Raw genomic sequence first — 21,889 nt, 5'->3', positions numbered from 1 at the left:
TGAGAACCACTGTCGCAACTGACTGGCAAGAGGAGATGATGGATATCTGCCCCTCCTGACTCAGCCGGAGCTGAGAACCAACCCAGAAAAGAGGCCATCTCCTTGAAATAAGCCATATACTGAGGTCTCTACCCCAGTAGCCATTTTTCACACCAACACGGCTTTCCTAGTGATGGGATCGCTCCACTAAGAGCCCCGAAGGAGCTCTGCAGTGTGGAGGGTGAACAGCGAAGCACGCCACTAATCCGGGCAACACAAGCACTCCACGGTGACAAACGCGAGCAGTCTGGCCTTCTGAAGAAGGATGTGAAACATCTTCCACCGCAACAGGGATCTGTCCGGGGAAGGACAGCCGCAAACCTTCATCTTACCTGGGTGAGGTAGTAGACGTGGGTGTGAGGCACTGAGTAGAGGGTATTGACAGCACCTCGGAAGGTGTAGATCTGCTGGTGGGGGTCTCCTACGAGGATTATACCACATTTTTGTGACAGGACAATATCCACGATGGCTGCAGGAGAACATCAGAGCATTAAGGGCGAGCCTGCTCATAAACCAAGGGTGAACTGTACAATAGCTCTTGCCCGTATGAAGGCAAGATCTCTTGCTTGATGATTCACGCCATTTAAGGGGTGAACACAGCTGCAGGAGACAGCAAGTTGGGAAGAAGCAAAGGGAAGCGCGCAGCTGACTGGGAGCTCTACAAATGTCCTCCCACTATTTCAGTCTGATGGTATTTTTTCCTGGGCTGGAGCTGCACGGCATCTTAATCCCAGACGTGTGAGCCCAGCACAAATCCACCACCCATCCCCCGTGACCCGGACTCAGTGCACACCTCAGAAAACCCTTCGGTCTACTTCGACCAAGCCTGCCCAAGGCTCAGTCATGCCAGCAGAACAATCGCACTGTGCACAGCTGCGAAAGCACAGTTGAACCCCTGCAAGACAGGTCTCCAGTGAGTACAGGCAGGAGATGGTCTGATGAAGCCTTTGAGCTGATTTAATACCTGCTGAAAAGGTATTTCAGAAGACCAGGCCTTCTTCTGCCCCGCTTCCCTGGCTCCTCAGCACACAGTTTGGTCTGCTTAGATCCTTTTGCAGAACGAGTTCAACTTGTTTTGCAATAGAGAGGTGCTCTCCATATCCCCAGCAAAGAATCACAGAATCACTGAATGGTGGGGGTTGGAAGGGACCTCTGGAGATCATCTAGTCCAAGCCCCTGCCAGAGCAGGGTCACCCAGAGCAGGTGGCACAGGAACGCGTTCAGGCGGGTTTGGAATGTCTCCAGAGATGGAGACTCCACCACCTCTCTGGGCAGCCTGTGCCAGGGCTCTACCACCCTCACAGGAAAGAAGTTTTTCCTCATGTTGAGATGGAATTTCCGGTGTTCCAGTTTGTGCCTGTTGCCCCTTGTCCTGTCACTGGGCACCACGGAGAAGAGTCTGGCCCCATCCTCCTGACACCCGCCCTTTAGCTATTGATGAGCATTGATGAGATCCCCCCTCAGTCTGCTCTTCTCCAGGCGGAACAGCCCCAGAGCTCTCAGCCTTTCATCAGCACAGAGATGCTCCAGTCCCCTCATCATCTTTGTAGCCTCCGCTGGACTCTCTCCAGCAGTTCCCTGTCCTTCTTGAAGCAGGGAGCCCAGAACTGGACACAGGACTCCTGATGTGGCCTCACCAGGGCAGAGCAGAGGGGAAGGATGACCTCCCTCAACCTGCCAACAGCTTTCTGCTACGTGACTCAGGAATCCCCAGGGTGGTGCAAGGGATGGATAAGATTTGCACCCAGCGCTGGGGTGGGATGGAGCAGGTCTGCCGTTCTGATAGCTCAACCACTTCATGTCTTGCCGCTTTTGTAATAAACCGCGTCCTTGGCTGTGCTGGTGTTCTGTTTGTCCCAGTTAGCAGCGAAGTGATAGGAAAACTTCTTTACACTGAGGGTGGTGAGACACTGGCCCAGGTTGCCCAGAGAGGTGGGGGAGGCCCCATCCCTGGAGTCAGTCAAGGCCAGGCCTGATGAGGCTCTGAGCAACCTGATCTAGCTGAAGACGTCCCTGCTCACTGCAGGGGGGGTGGACTAGATGACCTTTATCAACCTTCCAACCCAACACAGTCTACGATTCTAAAAGGGTCTGGAAGGCATGTCTGGACGCTCAAAGCAACTGAAAGCAACCCCTCCAGCCGATGCACACGTACTCTCGTAGCCTGCTTACAAGCTGCCTTACTGAATTTGCAAGGATCTGGGACCAAACAATGGGTCAGTTATAATGGTACAGCTGAGGGGCAGATTTATTTTAATTGTGCTAATTCTCACACATCCCTGAGCACACGAACATCCTCTCCGTAAAGTGCTTAGGGAGGCTGCAGCTTTTGTCACCGCTCACCTGGAGTGCAGTCCTGTGCTTCATCGACAAAAATGGCATCGTATCCTAAGAGCTGAGGCTTGCTGAGCTGCCAAAGTTTCAAATACCCTGAGAGAAAGAACAAGGCATGCCAGTGAGACGGCAATTTTCTTATCATAAACCACCATGATTCTTAAAACAAGTCACTTTTTAAAAAAAGAAATGTTTCTGGCCCTACTTCTTGCTTGGAATTTGCATGACATTTGGAGGGGTTGCAAAAGTCTCTATGGCTCGCAGATGTTGCTCTACCTCCCTCGGCTGTATGAAGCACGGAAAAAAAACCCCAAAACAAAACAACCTGACTGCACTGGTGGAAGGAAGGTACACCGAGGACTCCAAAACTCTTAATGCACAAGAAAAATGACAAGGAAGAAGTTTTTCCCCAGTACATGCTACCTCTGGCACTACCTGCACACACACTAAGAAGGAAGAGGAAAGGACACGCCAGCAGCAGCAAGGAACAAACGCTCGCTGTTAGCATTTGTTCGCCCACCGTCTCTCCCATTATTCCTAGGATTTTGCTGCCAATCGCACACATAGTTCCACCATTTTCTGAGGCCAAATAGGCAAACCAAACAAACTTCCAGCTTTTGGGCCTGTTTTGAGCTCCCTGGTGAGCTACTGGCAGGAGAACAAGAATTTTATACTGCTCGTTCCTGGTACGCAGCCAGGAAGAAGTATTAATCCCTTCAGTTTTCTACCACAGCTCTTTATCTGAAGGCTATTTGACACCTGCACTCTCTTACCATCACAAGTTATCTTGTATTTCTTCTCGATGTCTCCATCCAGCTTCTTCATGTTGTGCCATATCTCTTTCGCCTCTTCCACATTGATCTAGAAAGAGAAAACAGAAGGGTCTGGATACATCGCTTTGAGCAGAAAACCAGACCAGGCGCAGCAGATCTCGAAAGGCTTCTCTGAAACCTTTCTCCTCCTACTTCTCTTCTGTGTCACCACCAGTTAAGTTCTTCTCAACGCAGTCTTTTCCAAATGCGGCCCCCTGGAAAGAACATTTCTTTGGCCCAGCTATTAGGACAGTATAATACAAGACCCCCTAACTTCTGCCCATTAACACTTTATGCCAGAAATAACGACTGCAAATTGGATTTCTGCTAGCCCGAGTGGGTCTGATCGGATGTGATCAATGTGGAGCAGAAAGGTTAATTTTCCCCACAACTCCAGCCCACGTTGTTTAAGTGTTGCTACGATGTCTGTACTCTACATGAGAATTTTGGGGTTCGACTTTGCATCTCAAAATGACTACAAAAATGTTTATTGTCTTTACGTGCAATATCACAACGCCGTTCAGGCCCTGATATAAATACACGCAATCTCTTCTCTCTTTTCCTTGCAAGGCAGAAACATCTGCACCAAGGAGAGACAGTGATAATCTCTCGAGAAAACCAGCTGTGCGAACAGGGAGAACAAACAAGCCCCGGTTCCTTTGGATTTGTCACAACAGGAAAAAAATATTTTGACAGCCAGTTCTTACAGCTGACGCACAAATACCCACAAACTATGAGAGACGTGGGATAGCTCCAGCCCCTTCTAACTAACCCTTGCAGCCCAAGTCTTGTTTCATCTCAGGTACTCACTCTCTTTTCTTCTTGACTGACAAGTTTTCTCTCGCCGTGAGTATTTTTGAACCAAATAGGAGCGTGCTCTTCGCAGATTTCATCGTCTGAAGAGGCAAAAAAGTTTTCAAGGGTCTGCGAGACTGTTTTCCCTCTTACGAACAGAGATTGTCCCTCGCGGTTCTGGATAAGGAAACTGATGGAGTAAACTGACATCTTGGAGAAGTTTAGCCTGCCTTTTTCTTTATAGCTGTGCCACAGGTGACAAAAAAAAAAAAAAAAAGAAGAGAGAGAGACATGTTTACACACAAAAGAAAAGCCTGCTGGAAAAGCAAGCTCACTTTTGCTTCTCTTGCAGTTTTATAAACCCATTTTGACCTAGTAATGGAATATCTTTAAAACCTGCACATATTTATCCTCACCGGATTCCTGGTGGAAGCACAAACTTGTTCATTTTATAGATTTTACAGATGAAAAGTCAAGCCAGAGAGATATTCCCATCATTCACCCCAGCAATTGCAGATTGTTTTCAGAGCCAGGTAAGAGGATTCCCCTCTTCTTCCAGGTTGTGGCTCATTTTCCCTTCCGTCTGCAGTTTAGATGGGCCAGCATAATTGGCCAGAAACTGTATCATTGGAACAACTCGGGTTAAGAAAACCCGTCCTCTGGCGAAGAAAAGCAGCGTTTATAGGGGTTGTACCACTGAAGTACAAATGGAAAATGTGAAAAAGCCATTCTCGGTGGCTTTCTATCTCCCTGTGGAGTTCTCCTTGGCTACAAACACAGGCAAAACAGTAAAACCAGCCCCCGGAACAGCAGTGGGGCTTACGGCAGCACAGTCCATGCCAGAGCAGGGCACGGAGTCCGCTTCCCCAGGCTCATATAGATGCTAAAGTCATTGGCCCACCCAACCTGAAAGAATTCGGAAACCGTAAACCACAGTCTGGTCTGAAGCAGGTGAAAGAAATAATTTCCCCCATTACTTTTTGCTTCCTCAAATCCTGGAGGCTTATTTCAAAACCAGACCTTTCTTTCCTGACATGTCTTATTTCCTTCACCACGGGCCTTCAACGAAGAGGATGAGGGGATAGAGTGCACCCTCAGCAAGTTTGCCGATGACACAAAGCTGGGGGGGTGGCTGACACACCGGAAGGCTGTGCCGCCATCCAGAGAGACCTGGACAGGCTGGAGAGTTGGGCAGAGAGAAACCTTATGAAATTCAACAAGGGCAAGTGTAGGGTGCTGCACCTGGGGAGGAACAACCCCATGCACCAGGACAGGTTGGGGGTGACCTGCTGGAGAGCAGCTCTGTGGAAAGAGACCTGGGAGTCCTGGGGGACAACAGGATGACCATGAGCCAGCCATGTGCACTCGTGGCCAAGAAAGCCAATGGCATCCTGGGGGGCATCAAGAAGAGTGTGGCCAGCAGGTGGAGGGAGGTCATCCTCCCCCTCTGCTCTGCCCTGGGGAGGCCACACCTGGAGTGCTGTGTCCAGTTCTGGGCTCCCCAGTTCAAGAGGGACAGGGAACTGCTGGAGAGGGGACAGCAAAGGGGCACCAAGATGATGAGGGGACTGGAACACCTCTCTGATGAAGAAAGGCTGAGGAATTTGGGTCTCTTCAGTCTGGAAAAAAGACGACTGAGGGGGGACCTTATCAACACTTATAAATACTGAAAGGGTGGGTGTCAGGAGGAAGGGGCCAGGCTCTTGTCAGTGGTGCCCAGAGACAGGACAAGAGGTAACGGGCACAAACTCAAACATAGGAAGTTCCATCTCAACATGAGGAGGAACTTCTTTGCTGTGAGGGTGGCAGAGCCCTGGCACAGGCTGCCCAGAGAGGTGGTGGAGTCTCCATCTCTGGAGACGTTCCAAACCCGCCTGGACGCGTTCCTGTGCCACCTGCTGTGGGTGACCCTGCTCTGGCAGGGGGTTGGACTAGATGATCTCCAGAGGTCCCTTCCAACCCTATGGTTCTATGATTCTATGAAGGAATCTAAAATCCACACTCACTGTTTGCCGACACTTCCAAATGCTAATGAATGGAAAGTCTTGCATGTAACGTTTCTGGGGAAGACACTTTTCCCCCTCTCTGCAACAGCTTTGTTAAATGTCACGTAAAGGAAATTCAGATCAGCAAACTTCTCCGCATACTTGACCAAGGTTGAGGTCTTTCCTGTACCTGAAGAACAGAAGAAAAAGCAGCCAGAGTCAGGAATGAATGAATCCGCACGTCTCTCATCAGCTTTACCTTCCCGCTCCTGCTCTGCTGACTGCACAGCAGGACTTCTTGCAGCTAATGGGAATTTATTCACCGACTCGACTGAAATCAAGCAGAAACTGTGGAGAAAAGCAGCTTTGAAAAATGGCACTCTGCAGCCTAAAAGCTTTAAAAAAAAAAAAAAATCATTTTATCACCCAATATTCTAGGAGGTACTGGTTCTCACGAAAGACAGCTTGGTAAATGAAATGTTAGAATTGCTCTTTTGAATGATTCATGAGCTCATTCCCTTGTAAAATCTCCCACTAAAGCTGCTCTCCTTTACTCCAGGTTGCTGCAGGACCGCGCTGTCCACACCTCATGGCAAAGCTGTCTCGCTCGTGGAGTACCAATCCCAACAGAAACCTGAGACCACAAGGGCTCTGCACATTTCCTTCTTTGCCCCTTTCCATATCCTCAATGATGACACAGTGTCAGCAAACTGTCACCTTGCTGGTCACACTCCTCCCAGAGGACTCGTCAGTGTTGGACACAGCAGGTCCCAGCACAGATCTCTGCAGGACTCCAGTGGTCACCACTCTCCATGTGGAAAACTGACCATCTGCTCCTACTTTTGCTTCCTACCTTTTAACCAACTATTCACCCATGAGGACCATGAGGATTTTTACCATTTTTCCTGGGACAGATACCGGGCTCACTGGTAGATTGCTCCCACGTCACCCCATAACTCCACTGCCATGGCAGCTTTCAGCAGGAAGTCACACTCAGCTACTAGTTTGGTCACTTCACCCTGAAGTTCCTTTACATCTCCTGGGTGGTGCAGTCCAGATCATGAAACGAACTGTGCCAACGCATATTCCATCCGCAACCTTTCCCATGTGAAGGTGAGACTGACCTCACCTTGATGGGGCCAGGCTCTTTTCAGTGGTGCCCGGGGACAGGACAAGAGGTAACGGGCACAAACTTGAACACAAAAAGTTCCATCTCAACATGAGGAAGAACTTCTTTACCTTGAGGGTGGCAGAGCCCTGGCACAGGCTGCCCAGAGAGGTGGTGGAATCTCCGCCTCTGGAGACATTCCAAACCCGCCTGGATGCGTTCCTGTGCAACCTGCTCTGGCAGGAGGTTGGACGAGATGATCTCCAGAGGTCCCTTCCAACCCCTACTGTTCTGTGATTCTGTGATCTCTATAGGGTGGAACCCCTATAGAGAAGGATCCCAAGGCTGGTCCTTTCCAAGACCTTCTATGAGGAACACAGATGCAGAAACGTATTTACCTTTTCTGTCACTGCATCCTTCACTCTAAGGCATCCTTTACACTGCAATCAGCTAACAGATACTTTGGCAACCATCCTCATCCAGACGTCTGAAGAGGGATTACGAGTCTTTTATGCTTTTTGCCAGCGGTTCCTCAAGCTCTTTTTCTGCCCAGACTTGTTGGGGTTACACGTAACCTGTCAAAGCTCATGAACGTTCCCATTTTTGTCATTTGGACACAGTGACTTTGCACAGACACAAGAAACAACTATTAGTGGTTTCTGTACTGTGGTGCTTAGCTGTACGTGCCCTTTTCCAAGCCTGTTCTGGCAGCGAGCCTGCATTAGCTCCGAGCCCCCGGTGTGGTGTCTTTAGAGGAAACTCTCTGCAAGTGGAGGGAGATGATTTACTTTTCCTTTTCTTTTTAAAAAGACTCCATCAATTTTATGCGCTTCCCCTTTTCAAAACAGCGCGCAAGTGCCGAAGATTTCTTGGCTTGTGTTGCTCCACAGGGATGCTAAATCTAAACAAATAAGAGCGACTCTGTCTAGCGGCCTGCCGACAATAACAGGTTGAGCACGCGGCTAAGCAACACACGGAGAGTCGCTTCTCCTCTCCCCGGTTCCCAACAAGCCGCTCTGGGCAGCCATCGACAGTGCCCAAACACTCGGTTTCGGTATCGTGTCCGATGGTGTAACCACCACCATGCTTCCCATTCCTATTTCTCTGCAAAAGCTTGCTCTGATTTTTTGTGTTGATTAAAAGTAAGGTTAACGCCCCCTGGCACCCACACAGTTCCTCAACGGAAGGAGCAGGGCGGGAAGGGGCAAAATTAGAGGTTATGCGTTTATTTTTACAATATAATTTCTGGCTCTTACCTGCAAATGCCATAATTTTCACTATTTGACCATGCTCAATTTTGTGATTCAAAATCCTTTGCTGTTCATGGGTCAGCTTTACTTCAGGCCAGCTCCTAAAAGCAGGATAAAAAAAAAACAAAAACCACAGAGCGAAAGGAATTAAGAGACAAAATCCTCCCACATAAAACAAACAAATCGACTCGCAGCAGAAGAAAACCAATTTATCCCACCCCACAAGCAGGAAAGCGACACCGGAGCAACTTGGTTATTGTGCAAATGAGAAAAGCAGGGAATAAGAAAACACTGGAGATAGCAAAAATAAAAATTAAACCTTGGGGAGGGTTATATAGGAAAAGCTCTTCTCAAGGGCCCTAAGCCATGCTTTAAAAATAAAATTGGCACCCCGGCTCCTTAGGCTTATTGAAAACAAATAGCGATTTGGGGTGTTTTGTTGCTTTTGAGAGCACGTACCTTAAAGAGCTCTCCGATCTCTCAGCGTGTAGGACAGATCAATTATCTCTGCCTCTCAGGGGAGCCGAGAGCTTTGATTAACGTTAAGAAAGGAAATTCAGCCCTTCTGGCTGGAGTGCAATTGTTTTATTCGCAACGGTCCGAAACCTGTAATCAGCCAGCAGCGGGAACCGTCTCTTCGCACAGGGTCCTCCCCGGCACCGCGCGTAAGGGGGCAAAGCCTTGGTGAAGTATCCTTGACATTTCCCAGCTGGCGGTGAGACGGCTGCCCCTGGGACCCGTCTTTTACTGAACAAGCAAAATCTGCTCAGAAAAAGATCTCAAATGGAGGGCTAGAACAAAAAGGCTGGGAACCCAAGAAGCACTGAAACCTCAACATCTGTTTACCTTTGATTTATTATTTTTATTTGAGACTTCTCTCCCTGTCGTACCTCGGATCATCGGTGATTTTATTGGATTTATCTCTGCTAGGCCTCTGTGACGGATGAAAGCACTACTATCTCCCTTCTGTGGGTGAGGAAAAGGAAACTAAACGACTCAAACCAGAGTAATTGCCACAGAAGGGGAACCAAGCCTGGACCTCCACAGGCCAGGAAAGCATTTCCCTCCTTACTGTCCTTCCTTCCTAGGCAGCGAGCTACCAAGCAATCCTAACTTCTAATAGCTATATACATATAAAAATTAGTATATAACAGTTATCCAACAGGATTCAGAAAACAGGAGCCAAATCAATATCCTGCAGCTGATATTTCATTTCCACTCGTGCACAGAAAGCTGTGTTCATAAACGAACGGCCGCATTATTGGCGCTACAGTAACATTACCAGCAAGCCAGCCTCCATTTTGGCGGACTGAAGCTTGTATTTCTACAGGAACGCGCCGTTCAAATTAAAGCAGGCGCTCTCCCCTCCTTCCAGAGCTTCTTATCCGTAGGGAGAGCGGTGATTTGGGAGGGTTTTTTGGGGTGATTTGGGCTCTGCGAAATTTCAGCAGCTGTCACACTGGAGCGCACAGAACTGTGTTCTACTGATACCTACTGAACTCTACTGATTTACTGATCCATCGGTAAATAATGACTTTTAAATTCAGTCAGTGCTTGGTAACTCAATTTTTACAGATTTAGGACCTGATTCTGGTTTTCCTCTGAGAATTTGGGTAGAAGATGGCAAGGAGCAGAATAAGGTTTTGTACTAATCGTTGTGAATCTCAAAGTCTTGTCAACCAGCCCCGGCCATGAAACGTTTGCTCCCCCTCCAAGGTTCAGCGCTCCACCAGGGCCCTGCATACGTGCATTGCTCGGATCACCTAAAATAACATTACCCGGACCATAAGTCTTGTCTGCAGCGTGACATCGGTGTTTCCTCTTTTACCATCTGCATAGTTACGGAAGTATTTTCCATCAGATACAAGCAGTAGAAAATATTGTAATGGATCCTGGTAGGAAGGACAAAAGAGAAACTATCACTGAGAAATCATCGTTAACAAATTAAACGTCTGCAGCCACCTAAGACTGCCAAACACCTTGAATACTTCCAACGGAACGATGCACAAAGCCCCAAGCGCTCTGGCAGTTGCAGGAGACAATATTAATATTTTAAAGTACAGTTAGTCACACCTTGGGAAGTGACTGCGACGGCAGCATGGGGACAGCTCTGTTTGTGGCCTCTCCCTCACTCCTGCTGTGTTTGTGTTGCAGGGTCTGCCACGCAAACATGACCTGGGATCAGAATCCACAGGATCCTTTTGCTCTCCTGAACCGCTGCCAGAGTCTGGGGGAGCCCGAGGGAGAATTTGGGCTCGTTTGGGCCTCTGAAGTGAACCAGTTTCAGGAACTGTCTTATGATGACAAGTGTGTTACCCCTGACAATACTCCGTGGTGCTTTGCCACTGCGAAGAGAAGAGCACAGTGGCTCTGTGGTTTTAATTCCGCCAGCAACAGCTGGTTTAAAATTAACCTCCATTCTATGTCAGCGTTGACACCACCGAGGTTTTACCTCTTTTAGTGCACCTTTGTTCCTGTGATCTAACAGCCCCCACCTCGGGTCACGCTCCAGGACAGACTTGGTGTCTCACACTAGGTGGCCTGCATGCCCAGACTCACTACTTGCTCTGGGAGTTGCAAACAGGTTCCAGGCAGTTCCTTGAGGACGTGTTTCCTCCTTACACCCTAAATTACAAACCTCGAGGGGTTTGAAGAGATAATGGCAGAAGAGACACGGTCATATGCCTTTGTAGACAAAAAGGCCGATGGCATCCTGGAGTGCATCAAGAAGAGCATGGCCAGCAGGTGGAGGGAGGTCATCCTCCCCCTCTACTCTGCCCTGGGGAGGCCACACCTGGAGTCCTGTGTCCAGTTCTGGGCTCCCCGGTTCAAGAAGGACAGGGAACTGCTGGAGAGGGGACAGCAAAGGGCTACAAACATGATGAGGGGACTGGAACACCTGTCTTATGAAGAAAGGCTGAGGGATTTGGGTCTTTTCAGTCTGGAAAAAAGACGACTGAGGGGGGATCTTATCAACACTTATAAATACTGAAAGGGTGGGTGTCAGGAGGATGGGGCCAGGCTCTTTTCAGTGGTGCCCGGGGACAGCACAAGAGGTAACGGGCACAAACTCAAACATAGGAAGTGCCACCTAAACATGAGGAGGAACTTCTTTGCTGTGAGGGTGGCAGAGCCCTGGCACAGGCTGCCCAGAGAGGTGGTGGAGTCTCTGTCTCTGGAGACATTCAAAATCCGCCTGGACACGTTCCTGTGCAACCTGCTCTAAGTGAACCTGCTTTGGCAGGGGGGGTTGGACAAGATGATCTCCAGAGGTCCCTTCCAACCCCTACCATTCTGTGATTCTGTGTGGATCTGTGATTCCCATTTCTTCCATTTGAAATTGTTCAAGGAGATGGAGATGGGACATGGGTGACTTTGACCATGGGCTCTCATTGCTAGTGAGTGACACCCTCTGTCCGCCACACCTTCAGCAGGTGTTTACTCAAGTTAATGACCTTACCCAGCAATTATCAATCACTAAACAGGAGGCCAAACAAACATCCTGATTTCCCTGGTTGGTAACCTGAGCACATGGCCCACGGTTGAGTAAGCAGAGGATGAACCATTCTCCCATGTGTAACACAGGTCAGACCGTATCTCCCAGAAGGCAGCTTACAGAACCATCTTCCTTCTGGCTATAGATTCCTTTTCCAGTACATTTTCTTGCCAGTCTTCCCATAAGAAGAATTTACATGCATCCTTAGTCCTTATCTCATCCTCACCGCAATTCTGAAGCACCCTGTGGGCTCTTACCTGCATCACCAGGCACCTCTGTGAATAAAAGGCGCAGGACGGATCGCTACACACACGCAATAGGTGTCCATGGGACTCATAGCGTGACTTAGGAGGAGTGAAGGGAGTAACTGGTCTCAGGGAGGTAATAACTGCATTAAATTGTTGCAGCTGATGTCTGTCTGTTTCTAATCAGAAAGTTTCTACAGTTGCTTTAAAACCTGCTTTTGTTTCTGAAAAAAATTATTTTTCTTGGCCACTATTTCCCAAAAAGCAAGCGGGCTGTGAAACAGTCCAAGAATTAAAGCCAATTGAAAGGCAACGCTCCAGAATGTTTCTGCAAAAAGCTAGGGATGTGCACACTGTTCCTCACAAACTGCATACACCGAGGAACTGAAGAACCCGAAGCAAGAGGAACGTAATTGCTCATGAGCTTATAATCACTGTATATAGAATGATAGAATCATTTAGGTTGGAAAAGACCTTTAAGATCATCAAGTCCAACTGTTAACCTAACACTGCCAAGTCCACCAGTAACCCACGTCCCTCAGCACCACGTCTACGCGTCTTTTAAATCCCACCAGGGATGGCGACTCCACCGCTTCCCTGGGCAGCCTGTTCCAAGGCTTGACAACTCTTCCGGTGAAGAAATTTTTCCCAATATCCATCCTAACCGCCCCCTGGCACGACTTGAGGCCGTTTCCTCTTGTCCTATTGCTTGTTACTTGGGAAAGGAGACTGACCCCCCCGGCTACCCCCTCCTTTCAGGGAGTTGCAGAGAGCGAGAAGGTCTCCCCTCGGCCTCCTTCTCTCCAGGCTGAACACCCCCAGCTCCCTCAGCCGCTCCTCACACGACTCCTGCTCCAGACCCCTCACCAGCTCCGTTGCCCTTCTCTGGACACGCTCCAGCCCCTCAATGTCTTTCTTGTCATGAGGGGCCTAAAATACGTATTACATATCGCCATGGCTAGAAAGAGGCAGGCAGGAAGCACCTCCCCACTCCTCACCTGTTGGTGATGGCAATGTTCCTGTCTCTCATGGCGTACAGCAGCGTGGCAATGCAGTAAAGCACCTCGGTCACATCCACGACAGAGAGGGTAGAGCAGGGTCTCTGCAGACACGCCATCAGCTTTTGGATGTCGCTGACGCCATCAGAGAAAAGCACCATGACGGCGATTATGGCCCACAAGTTCTCAAGCTGGTAGAGGCAACCACAAGAAAGAGCGAATAAAAAGCTTGGCGCCTTCAGGAGCAGGGAAAACCCGCTTTGACACTGAAAAAACACTTATGCCATGATGAATAGTTATATCCTCTTCAGTCACCCTGAATAGTACCAAATAACACTCCAAAGGGAAAACTTTAGATGCAGGAGGGCAGATATGACCTTAAAGCACCAGCAGTTGTTAAAACTTTTAAATAAATCAGTTAATAGCTGTGAAACCTACCCCCGTCCTGCTCTGTAAATGCGGCAGTTTGTTGGTGATGCAGACTTCAGCCTTGGAGAAGAGGTGATGCCTCTTCAAACATCGGAGAACCGCGCTGGGATCTACCTTCCGTTCGGTGGATATGGCAGACACGCACCTGCGCAGAACAAGAACAGCCGTATTCGCAAAGAAGCCTTATCAAGTGAGTTTATTTCCAAAGTAAATAATGCCTCCTCCAAAGTACCATTAGTCGGGCTGCGGCAAGTTGAACTATGCCTTGCTGCGTGCCCTGCAGATTTGATGGGATGCATTCAGCGGCGAGGCTGAAAAGCACTGAACTTGGATTTCCAACCCTAGTTCTTGTTCCTGGAGCCGTTTAGAGACGTAATTCCCAGCTCCGTTACACAGACCTGTGCTTAAATACTTTGCTGCATGAAGCCCTTAGCCTGCAAGTTCATCCTGGCTGTCTCAAAGACGGATCTACCTTGCTCTTAAGCCAATTTGACTCTTCTCTTTGCACCATCTAACTGCCATACAAAATTGCGCTCTAGAGTAGAGAGATCTGAACAGAGCATTTGCTTTTATCAGGGACCCAGCGAGGGCTTGGGCTTGGTGCTGAGCTATGACTGATAAGTGTCAGCGCGGGTCCAGGAAAGCAGCCTTTTGGGAAAGGACAAGAAGAAAATACGTTGGAAACAGGAGGGACCAGGAAGAAGAGCTCACACCCTCTACAAGATATTTGTATTTTGGCTAAATCCAGGAGATGCTGAGCCTCTCTGATCCGGAGATGGAAAAGCAGTGCTGACATGACAGATCCTGAAACATAAAGGGATGCTAAAAGGGACACTTAAATTGAGTCTCATTCTCTCCACCCTGCAGGAAGCAACCATAGAACACCTCCCAAGCTTGTTGTCGGGTGCCAGAAGGCAGCAAGAGAGAGAACAGCCCAGCCTTTTTTGATTTTGTCATCTAACGCTTATCTTGGAGATACTGCGTTACGCGCGATGGAGCCCTGCTTTCCTGGGGATGGCTGAACACCTGCCTGCCGATGGGAAGCACTCAATGAACTCCTTGTTTTGCTTTGCTTGTGTGCGCAGCTTTTGCTTTACCTATTAAACTCTCTTTATCTCAACCCACGAGTTTTTTTTTCTCAACTTTTACTCTCCCAATTCTCTCCCCAGTCCCAACCGGAGGGAGTGAGCGAGTGGCTGCATGGTGCTTATTTGCCAGCTGGGGTTAAACTACGAGAAAGTGTAAAGTCAAGTGTTGAAGTGGACTCACCTGATCAGCCCCCACACACATCCTTCCTGCTCCTTTGTTATGGCGAAAACCTCCAAGATCTGCTCAACTCTGTGCAGGGCCATGTCCTCCTTCATTAGGTAGCGATGGTACAGCTTTTTCCAAGGAATGAACTAGAATGTGAAGCACATATCACCATCTTTCACCTCGCAGCATTGGAAAATAGGCTGCTTCTGGCAATAAGCTAATCAACGTGACTTCTGAAGAAGACCTGATGTTCAAAAAGTCCCTGTAGGTTGATGGAAACAGGTATCCAGCATGAGATGGGAAAGGAAAGAGAAAACAGAGGGAAAAGAGAAGAACTTGTTCTTTGTGGCCTGGAAACTTGTCTATTTTTGGCTGTTTTTTCTAGAATGATGGGAACAGGGTGATAATGGTTCGGTTTCAAATGTGAAAGCATTAAAGGAATGAGAATATTTTTAGCACTATTGCCCAGGTCTGGCCTGAGCGGGGTCTGAGTGCTTAAAATCCCTGTGTCCATGAAGCTCTACCCTCCCACAGCCTGCTGTTTGGACTTCTTTGGTAAAAACAGACTGGGCGCTGCCTTTTAGGCTGTGTAACAGGGTGAAGAGCAGATTTGGGAAAGGACTTGAGCTCACTGAGCATTCAATGCATGCATTTTCTATGCATCTCTTTAGCTCTTCAGGCTCAAAGCATGCGCTCTCTGCTGAGTGCAGGACACCTCCTGCATTGGTTTCCAGCCTTACCCATCCAAATTTATCGGAAGGGCATGAACAAGAACTTGGACCCCCAGGAAAATCTGGGCTGTGATCAGTCCCCTACCACTCTGAGACAGCTTCTTCGTACAAGCTGAGGATTTCCAGCGTGAACGATGAGTCAATCTAGTGGCACTAGCCTTCCCGAGCCACCTTTAATTGAAATGCAGAGATCCTCTCTGCGGCCAAAACAACTGCCAGCGGGTTCACGACTGTTTGTACTTTAACGGCCTTGACTGCAGATGAACCACATGTACATAGGCTGGGGGACAGTGACGTACACCGGCCACGAGAGGACACTGCCCAGTCTGGTAGCCAGAATTTTCTGCATGATCCCTGTCAGAAAACAAGGCTGCAAAGAAAACAGTGACGGGGAATTTTGTGGAGTCCTACAGGATGCTCTCTTTCCATGTGTGGGAAGAATGCGTCGAGAGAAGTTACCCCAATATTGATCTCCTGATACAGATTGGCATCTGAAGATGCCACTGTAGTCCTGAAGACCAAAAAGTGACAAAAGGCCTCATAAGAAAGGATGTGGGCATTAGGAAACAATATAGGGATTTAAAGGAACAAAGAGGGACAGACACAGCATGGAGGCACCTACAGCAATAAATGCAGCAACAAGACAGAGACAGAACAGAGCAGCAGGAGAAGGGACAGGCTCAAATCAATATCACAGCAGTCCTTACCAGTGGATCACTGACTATCTCCCTCCAGCAGCGACACACCAGGCTCAGGTTCTGATACAGATCAGTCACTGGTAGGAAAGCAAAGATGTGCCTCAGGACTTCAACAGGCAGATCATCAATACTTCCCTGAGGCACTTCCCAATTCCGAGTCCCCAGGAGTCCGTAGTGTGCATCAGGGACTGGTTCGATTTCCATATCATCAAGTTCCTGCTTGATCTGGATGTTTTCTGGAAGACCCACCATTGGCTTCTTCTCAGGCTCACCCCACAAATCATGCTCTGGTTTGCAAACGCCTGCAGCTGCAGTGGACAGAGGCCGTTTCCTGGAGCTTTCCCTGGGAGCCGGTACAAGGTCCTCATCTTCCAGAAAAGAGCAGGAATCACCACTGGTCTCCATCTTAGTGGAGACATCGCTGAAGGAATCATCAGGGTCGGTGAAGATGGGATCCAGTACCTCTTCTTTGATTCTACTGTTCTTCGTCCCACCGGCACCTACTTGTTGTACCTGAGAGACGCTGAAGTAATCAGTGATGTTCTTCTGCTGACCTTGGCCTGCAGAAAGAGGAAGAGCGTGAGTGAGGTCAACAGAAACAAGCACTGAGTGTGCTGCTCCTAACCGAGCTATCAAGGAGACCAGAGGCTGTGTAAGTTGGTAGTTATTTCCACAGGGTTCCTCACAGACATATGAGCTTACTACAGGTGAACTGTCCTGCTTCATATTGCTTCTCTGGCAACCTACGGAAGTCAACGGAAAAAACATTCATCTCTTTGCACTGTCCATATAATCTGGGCACTCTCAAGGTTCACCAGACACCGCCACCAGCTTCTAGAAAAAGATACGGTGTGCATAACAATCTCTCAGATCAACAATCCTACGCTACGTAACACAGCAGGCGCGTGTTAAACAGAAACACAGCTGCGGAATGAATTTCACGGGAGGTATTTCCACCAGCCAAAGAAACAGAAACAGGGAGGAAACAAAACGCGAGACTTGAGTTGTTGTGCTGCGCCTCAGACTGAGATTGGGCTCCCAGCAGTTATTTCTTGTTCTTAACCCGGTGAACGAGAAGCACGCTATGATTTTAGAGAAGCTTCAGGGTTTAACTACTGCTCTGCACCATGAGAAGGTCACAGCACCCAGCCCCTAGCGGGCTGTTCCTACCACAGTATAAGAGACACTGGCACCTTTAAGAGGATAAACACCATTTCTTGCCAGATATTTCCTGCCTGCAATGCCGTCAAGCACCGGAGACCATAAAGGAAACCGAAATTTGGCAAGAGACTACTCTCAGCAGCCTCTCATTTCTTTGACAGCCATGTAGCACGCACCAGCACTGCGAGTATTCATTCTGTCCTGCTCCTAGTCTGCAAAATAACCTGATCCTTCGCTAAGAAGCAACTCGAGAAGAAAAAAAAAAATCACAAGCAGCTACTGCTGATCTTAATGCATTTTATTTCTGGATGCTCACGAAGGCATACCTTAAAAAGGTCTGATTTGGAAGACACTTGCTGCTTAAAAGCAACAGCTCCCCTGCTAATGTTCGAATCCAATACCCTAAAACCTGCAGCATCTAAGATTACTAAATTTTTTTAAAGTGAGATAGTCAAAGATATGAAAATGGAAAAGAAAAGTATGTCCATGAGCACAGAATCTAGGACTTTGGTGACTTCTCCTGGCTCACCAGCAGACACGTCCTCTGTGAAGTGAGTCAGCTCACGCCAAGGTACAGAGAGATTCCAGAGCTTCCAGGGAAACACCAGAATGCTCTGAACTCTCACCTTCCGCAGTGACCGAGGTACTCAGGAACTCAGGAATAACTCAGGATGGCTTTTCTTTGCTTTCTACCTGTCTCCTCACCCACACACGTGTGCGTAGCGTCTCTTGTCGTTACGCAGGTTCTGAAGCTGGGCCTTTCACCCTGCACTGTGTGCTATTTGAAAACAGCTCTTTCACCTTCGGTTTGAGCCCTGAGCCCTGTCGTGTGCAGATTAGCTCCAAGTCTTATCAATCCTCAAAAGCCCTCTAAGGCTTTGGCACTTCTGAGACTCATGTCTCTGAGTTGCGTATCACAATGTTTCCCCCACCCAGGAAAGTCGAAGATCATTAATATCTGTCAAGTGCTCAACAACACTTTTGCAGTCCTATATAACTAGCCAGCTCATTATTATTTAATAAGCATCCTAAAGAGCATCTAGAAGCAGGAGTCACATCATTAATAGTGCCTAATTGCAGACGCTGTAGTGTTTCTCAGGGGGAGCTGCCGTTGTCTCCACGCAGTCTCTGACAGCTCAGCGCTGGAGACATGGAGGCATTTCTGGTGTGAGGAGAGACTAAACACAACACAAAGGCGAACTGGCTCCCCCATCCAGGGCAGTATTCAAGGTGCCTCTTTTTCTTGCCGCTTGACTTTGCAGAGGCAGAGATTAAACCCGGTTTTGCCATGCACCACTCAAAAATGACCAATTTCTTCTACTTGCACTCACCTCGTCTGGCATTACTCTCCTATCAGCACAAGTTTGACGATGGATTATACAATGCCCTTTTGCTCCACACCAAATCAGCATTTTTGTCCCCCAAATCCCTCAGCTTTCAAAGTATTTGCAATCAGCGTACCTCCTTGACGTCTCCTTGTCCGCTGGGTGGGATAGAGGCCCCTGTTTACATCTCCTCTACTTTTTCTTTGACTCAACGGCTGCGTCAGGGAGGATGAACCTTCTGCGCTCCGTGCGAGAGCTTCACAGTCATCGACCGTGAGGTGCGTTTTCTTGAATCCCTTCACTGCTTTGCCAACGTGCAAAAAGAAAAAAAAAGAAGAACCCAAAACCAAAGCGTTAGCAAACAACAATATAAAATCCATGGCTTTTAACGGAGGCATAAATAAACAGGTTCTTTTCAGAAATTTTATAGGACTGGCCCGGTGTTTCAGCCAGGAGTTTCTCCAAATAAATCATAGCAGAAGCTTGTACAACGCTCTGGTGAGTGCTAAGGAGGACAATGCATCGTGTCAGGGTGACACATCTGAAGCCACTACAACAGCAACTGCACCCCACATCCCCACTCCTGCATTGTACGAGGCTTTGGAACAAAAGAGAACGACATAAAACCAGAATCCATGCATGTTTTGCAGCTTTCTCTACACCACCATAACACGGAGGAAGCAGATACCGGCATTCGTGTGAATGCCAAGTATCATTAGGAGGATGCCAAGGAAGCCTGCGGGGGCTGAACGGCGCAACCCCCCCGCAAGAGACAACAGCGACTCGCCCGGGCAAGGTCAGAGCCAACATTCAAACTCACAAACTCGAGCCTCTCGCAAACAGATCCAAGCTGCGATCCTCCATTAAGGAGGAAACAACCCACTTCCAGCACAGCTCCTCCCCGCGAGAACAGTTAAGAAGCAGCATGAAACCACATGAAGAGTTATTTAAATCTTACTTGAAATCTGCATAAACTCCTCTTTTCTGTACGTGGGACGACCAGCAGAAAAAGTACAAACAGTGCAACTTGCTTCAACTGAAAATGCTCCCAAGAAATCCGAATCCACGGCTCAGGATGGGCTTCTTTCCTCCAGGAAAGAATTATCAGCAAACACCATTCATGCAGTTTCACTTTTCCTTTATTACTACGCTGTGCTGCGGAGGATAAGCTCCTCTAACTTGTTTATGGCAGTCACAAAAGTAATCGACTGATCTCGTACGGCAGGATCCAAGGGCCACTTCGTTTCGTTACGCCGCTTCCTCCTTTTCATCCACGTCAGCTCAACAGAGCGGCGTTAAAAGCACCCACTGAGCTCCCCGGGGAGGCTGTTTTCTAACATCCCATGTTCCTCAAAACACAGCAAACGAGGCAAGCAGAAGAAAAACAGCAACGCAAGACAGCCCCCTGGCATTTAGGGACACGGTTTAGTGGTGGACTTGGCAGTGTTAGGTTTAGGGTTGGACTCGATGATCTTTAGGGTCGTTTTCAACTTAAACGATTCTGCGATTTGATTCTATGACTCTACTTAAAAATGGTGTTTCTCACTTGAAATTGAAAAGTTTCTCGGATTAAAGAGCACAAATCATTGAAGCGTCTCAATTTTCTCGAGCACGTATCAGAGCTGAGGTTCCAGCTCTGTGCCCATTCCCGCAGCTGTTGGACACAGAAAGGTCTCACATGAGATCAGATGAAGGACTGGGGGCAAAAACTCTGCTCCCCCACCCCAGGACAGCGAAACCCCAAGGTGCCAGGACCGTGGCACAGGGTTCAAGTCCAGAAACCCACCAGGAGAAAAGGACCCACTCAGGCTTCACCTGCATTCATCTTTTCTCCCTTTTCCCGCGATTTTCCCTTGGCGACAGCAGCAGAGACACCAAGTGCCGAGCAAAGGTTGTGTCGCAGGGCCTTGTCACAGTTTATGGCTTTGATCACGTACGGAATGTTCCGGGCAGCAGAGCTTGTCAGCCACGAGAAGACACTCCAGCTGTGAAGTGGAAGGATCAGCCATGAGCAGCAGCCGCAGAGGATGGGGGAAGATCCAGGGAGATGAGAAATATCTGGGAGGAGGTCAGAGCTGCTTCCCTGTCCCGCCCCGGGATGTTGTTTCCAAACCCTTTCCCCACATGGATGCACCAGCCTTGTGTCCCCCAGCATGGTGCCCGCATGGGGAGACCGCTGGCAGCCCAGGCCCCCCCTGAGGCTACCCCACACTGGCCCAGAACAGCCCCCCCATTGCCAGCCCCTGGCCTGCTGCCTCCATAGCCAAGAGCCCTCCTCCTCTGTGCCCCCCATTGCCAAGGCCCCCCCATTGCCAAGCCCCCCCATTACCAAGTTCTCCCTCCCCATTGCCAAGGGTCCCCCCAACTGAGAACCCTCCTTCCCCATTGCCAAGCTCCCCCCCCATTGCCAAGCTCCCCCCCCATTATCAAGTTCTCCCTCCCCATTGCCAAGGGTCCCCCCAACTGAGAACCCTCCTTCCCCATTGCCAAGCTCCCCCCCCATTACCAAGCCCCCCTCCCCATTGCCAAGGTCTCCCCCCATTGCCAAGGGTCACCCCTATTACCAATCCCCCCTCCCCAGTGCTAAGCCCCTCCCCCTCCAGCTGCCAAGGGTCCCCCTTATTGCCAAAACCCCCCCATTGCCAAGCCCCCCCTCCCTATTGCCAAGCCAAGGGTCCCCCCATTGCCAAGAGTTCCCCCCCATTACCAACGCCCCCATTGCCAAGGGTCCCCTCACTGACAAGGCCCCCCCAAATTCCAAGGGTCCCCCCCCCAATGCCACATAGCTCCTGCACTACCAAGCCCCCCCCCTTGCCAAGAATCCCCAAATAACCAAGAGTTCCTCCCCGTTAACAAGGTTCCCCCCGTCGCCAAGCCCGCCCCCCCCATTACTAAGGTTCCTCTCACTGCGAAGACCCCCTCCAATGCCAAGGGACCCCCCCCTCAATGCCAAAGAGCACCCCCCAATTACCAAGTGTCCCTCCCCCATTACCAAGGCTCCCCCAGTGACAAAGATCCCCCCCAATCGCTAAAGCCCCCCTCCCAGTGCCAAGGGGGTCCCTTCTCTAACCCCTTCTCAGACAAGGGCCCCCCCCGTTGCGAAGGGACCCCCGTTGCTATGGTGCCCCCGTTGCTAAGGGGAAGGGTCCCCCCCCGCCCCGGCGCTCACTCCGCTCCCGACGCGCTCGGACCCGCCTCCGCCCTCCCCGCGTGGTTCCGCCCGCCCGGC

At 49.4% G+C, this 21,889-nt stretch overlaps 1 protein-coding gene across 8 annotated transcripts in view; it reads right to left on the bottom strand.

The window, feature by feature from the left end:
- The window catches only part of FBH1 (F-box DNA helicase 1), a 33,896-nt gene that overhangs the window by 11,871 nt on the left and 136 nt on the right, over window positions 1–21,889 (bottom strand). Inside the window, exons 1-14 of one of the 8 annotated variants that reach the window (XM_054187241.1) lie at window positions 21,830–21,879; window positions 19,619–20,645; window positions 18,797–18,964; window positions 16,184–16,734; window positions 14,761–14,891; window positions 13,501–13,636; window positions 13,063–13,253; window positions 10,102–10,215; window positions 8,330–8,424; window positions 5,987–6,155; window positions 3,996–4,224; window positions 3,147–3,234; window positions 2,383–2,469; window positions 372–508 (exon numbers count right to left, since the gene is read on the bottom strand). In XM_054187241.1, coding sequence (XP_054043216.1) covers window positions 372–508; window positions 2,383–2,469; window positions 3,147–3,234; window positions 3,996–4,224; window positions 5,987–6,155; window positions 8,330–8,424; window positions 10,102–10,215; window positions 13,063–13,253; window positions 13,501–13,636; window positions 14,761–14,891; window positions 16,184–16,734; window positions 18,797–18,964; window positions 19,619–19,631 — 2,109 coding nt within the window. In that variant the 5' untranslated portion in view covers window positions 19,632–20,645; window positions 21,830–21,879. The other 7 variants (XM_054188333.1, XM_054188079.1, XM_054187805.1 and 4 more) reach the window with 7 other exon arrangements.

The sequence above is a fragment of the Rissa tridactyla genome, chromosome 1 (assembly GCF_028500815.1).
Source record: "Rissa tridactyla isolate bRisTri1 chromosome 1, bRisTri1.patW.cur.20221130, whole genome shotgun sequence".
NCBI lineage: Eukaryota > Metazoa > Chordata > Aves > Charadriiformes > Laridae > Rissa > Rissa tridactyla.
Note: the sequence above shows the minus strand (reverse complement) of the source record. Positions and strands in the feature narration are given on the sequence as shown.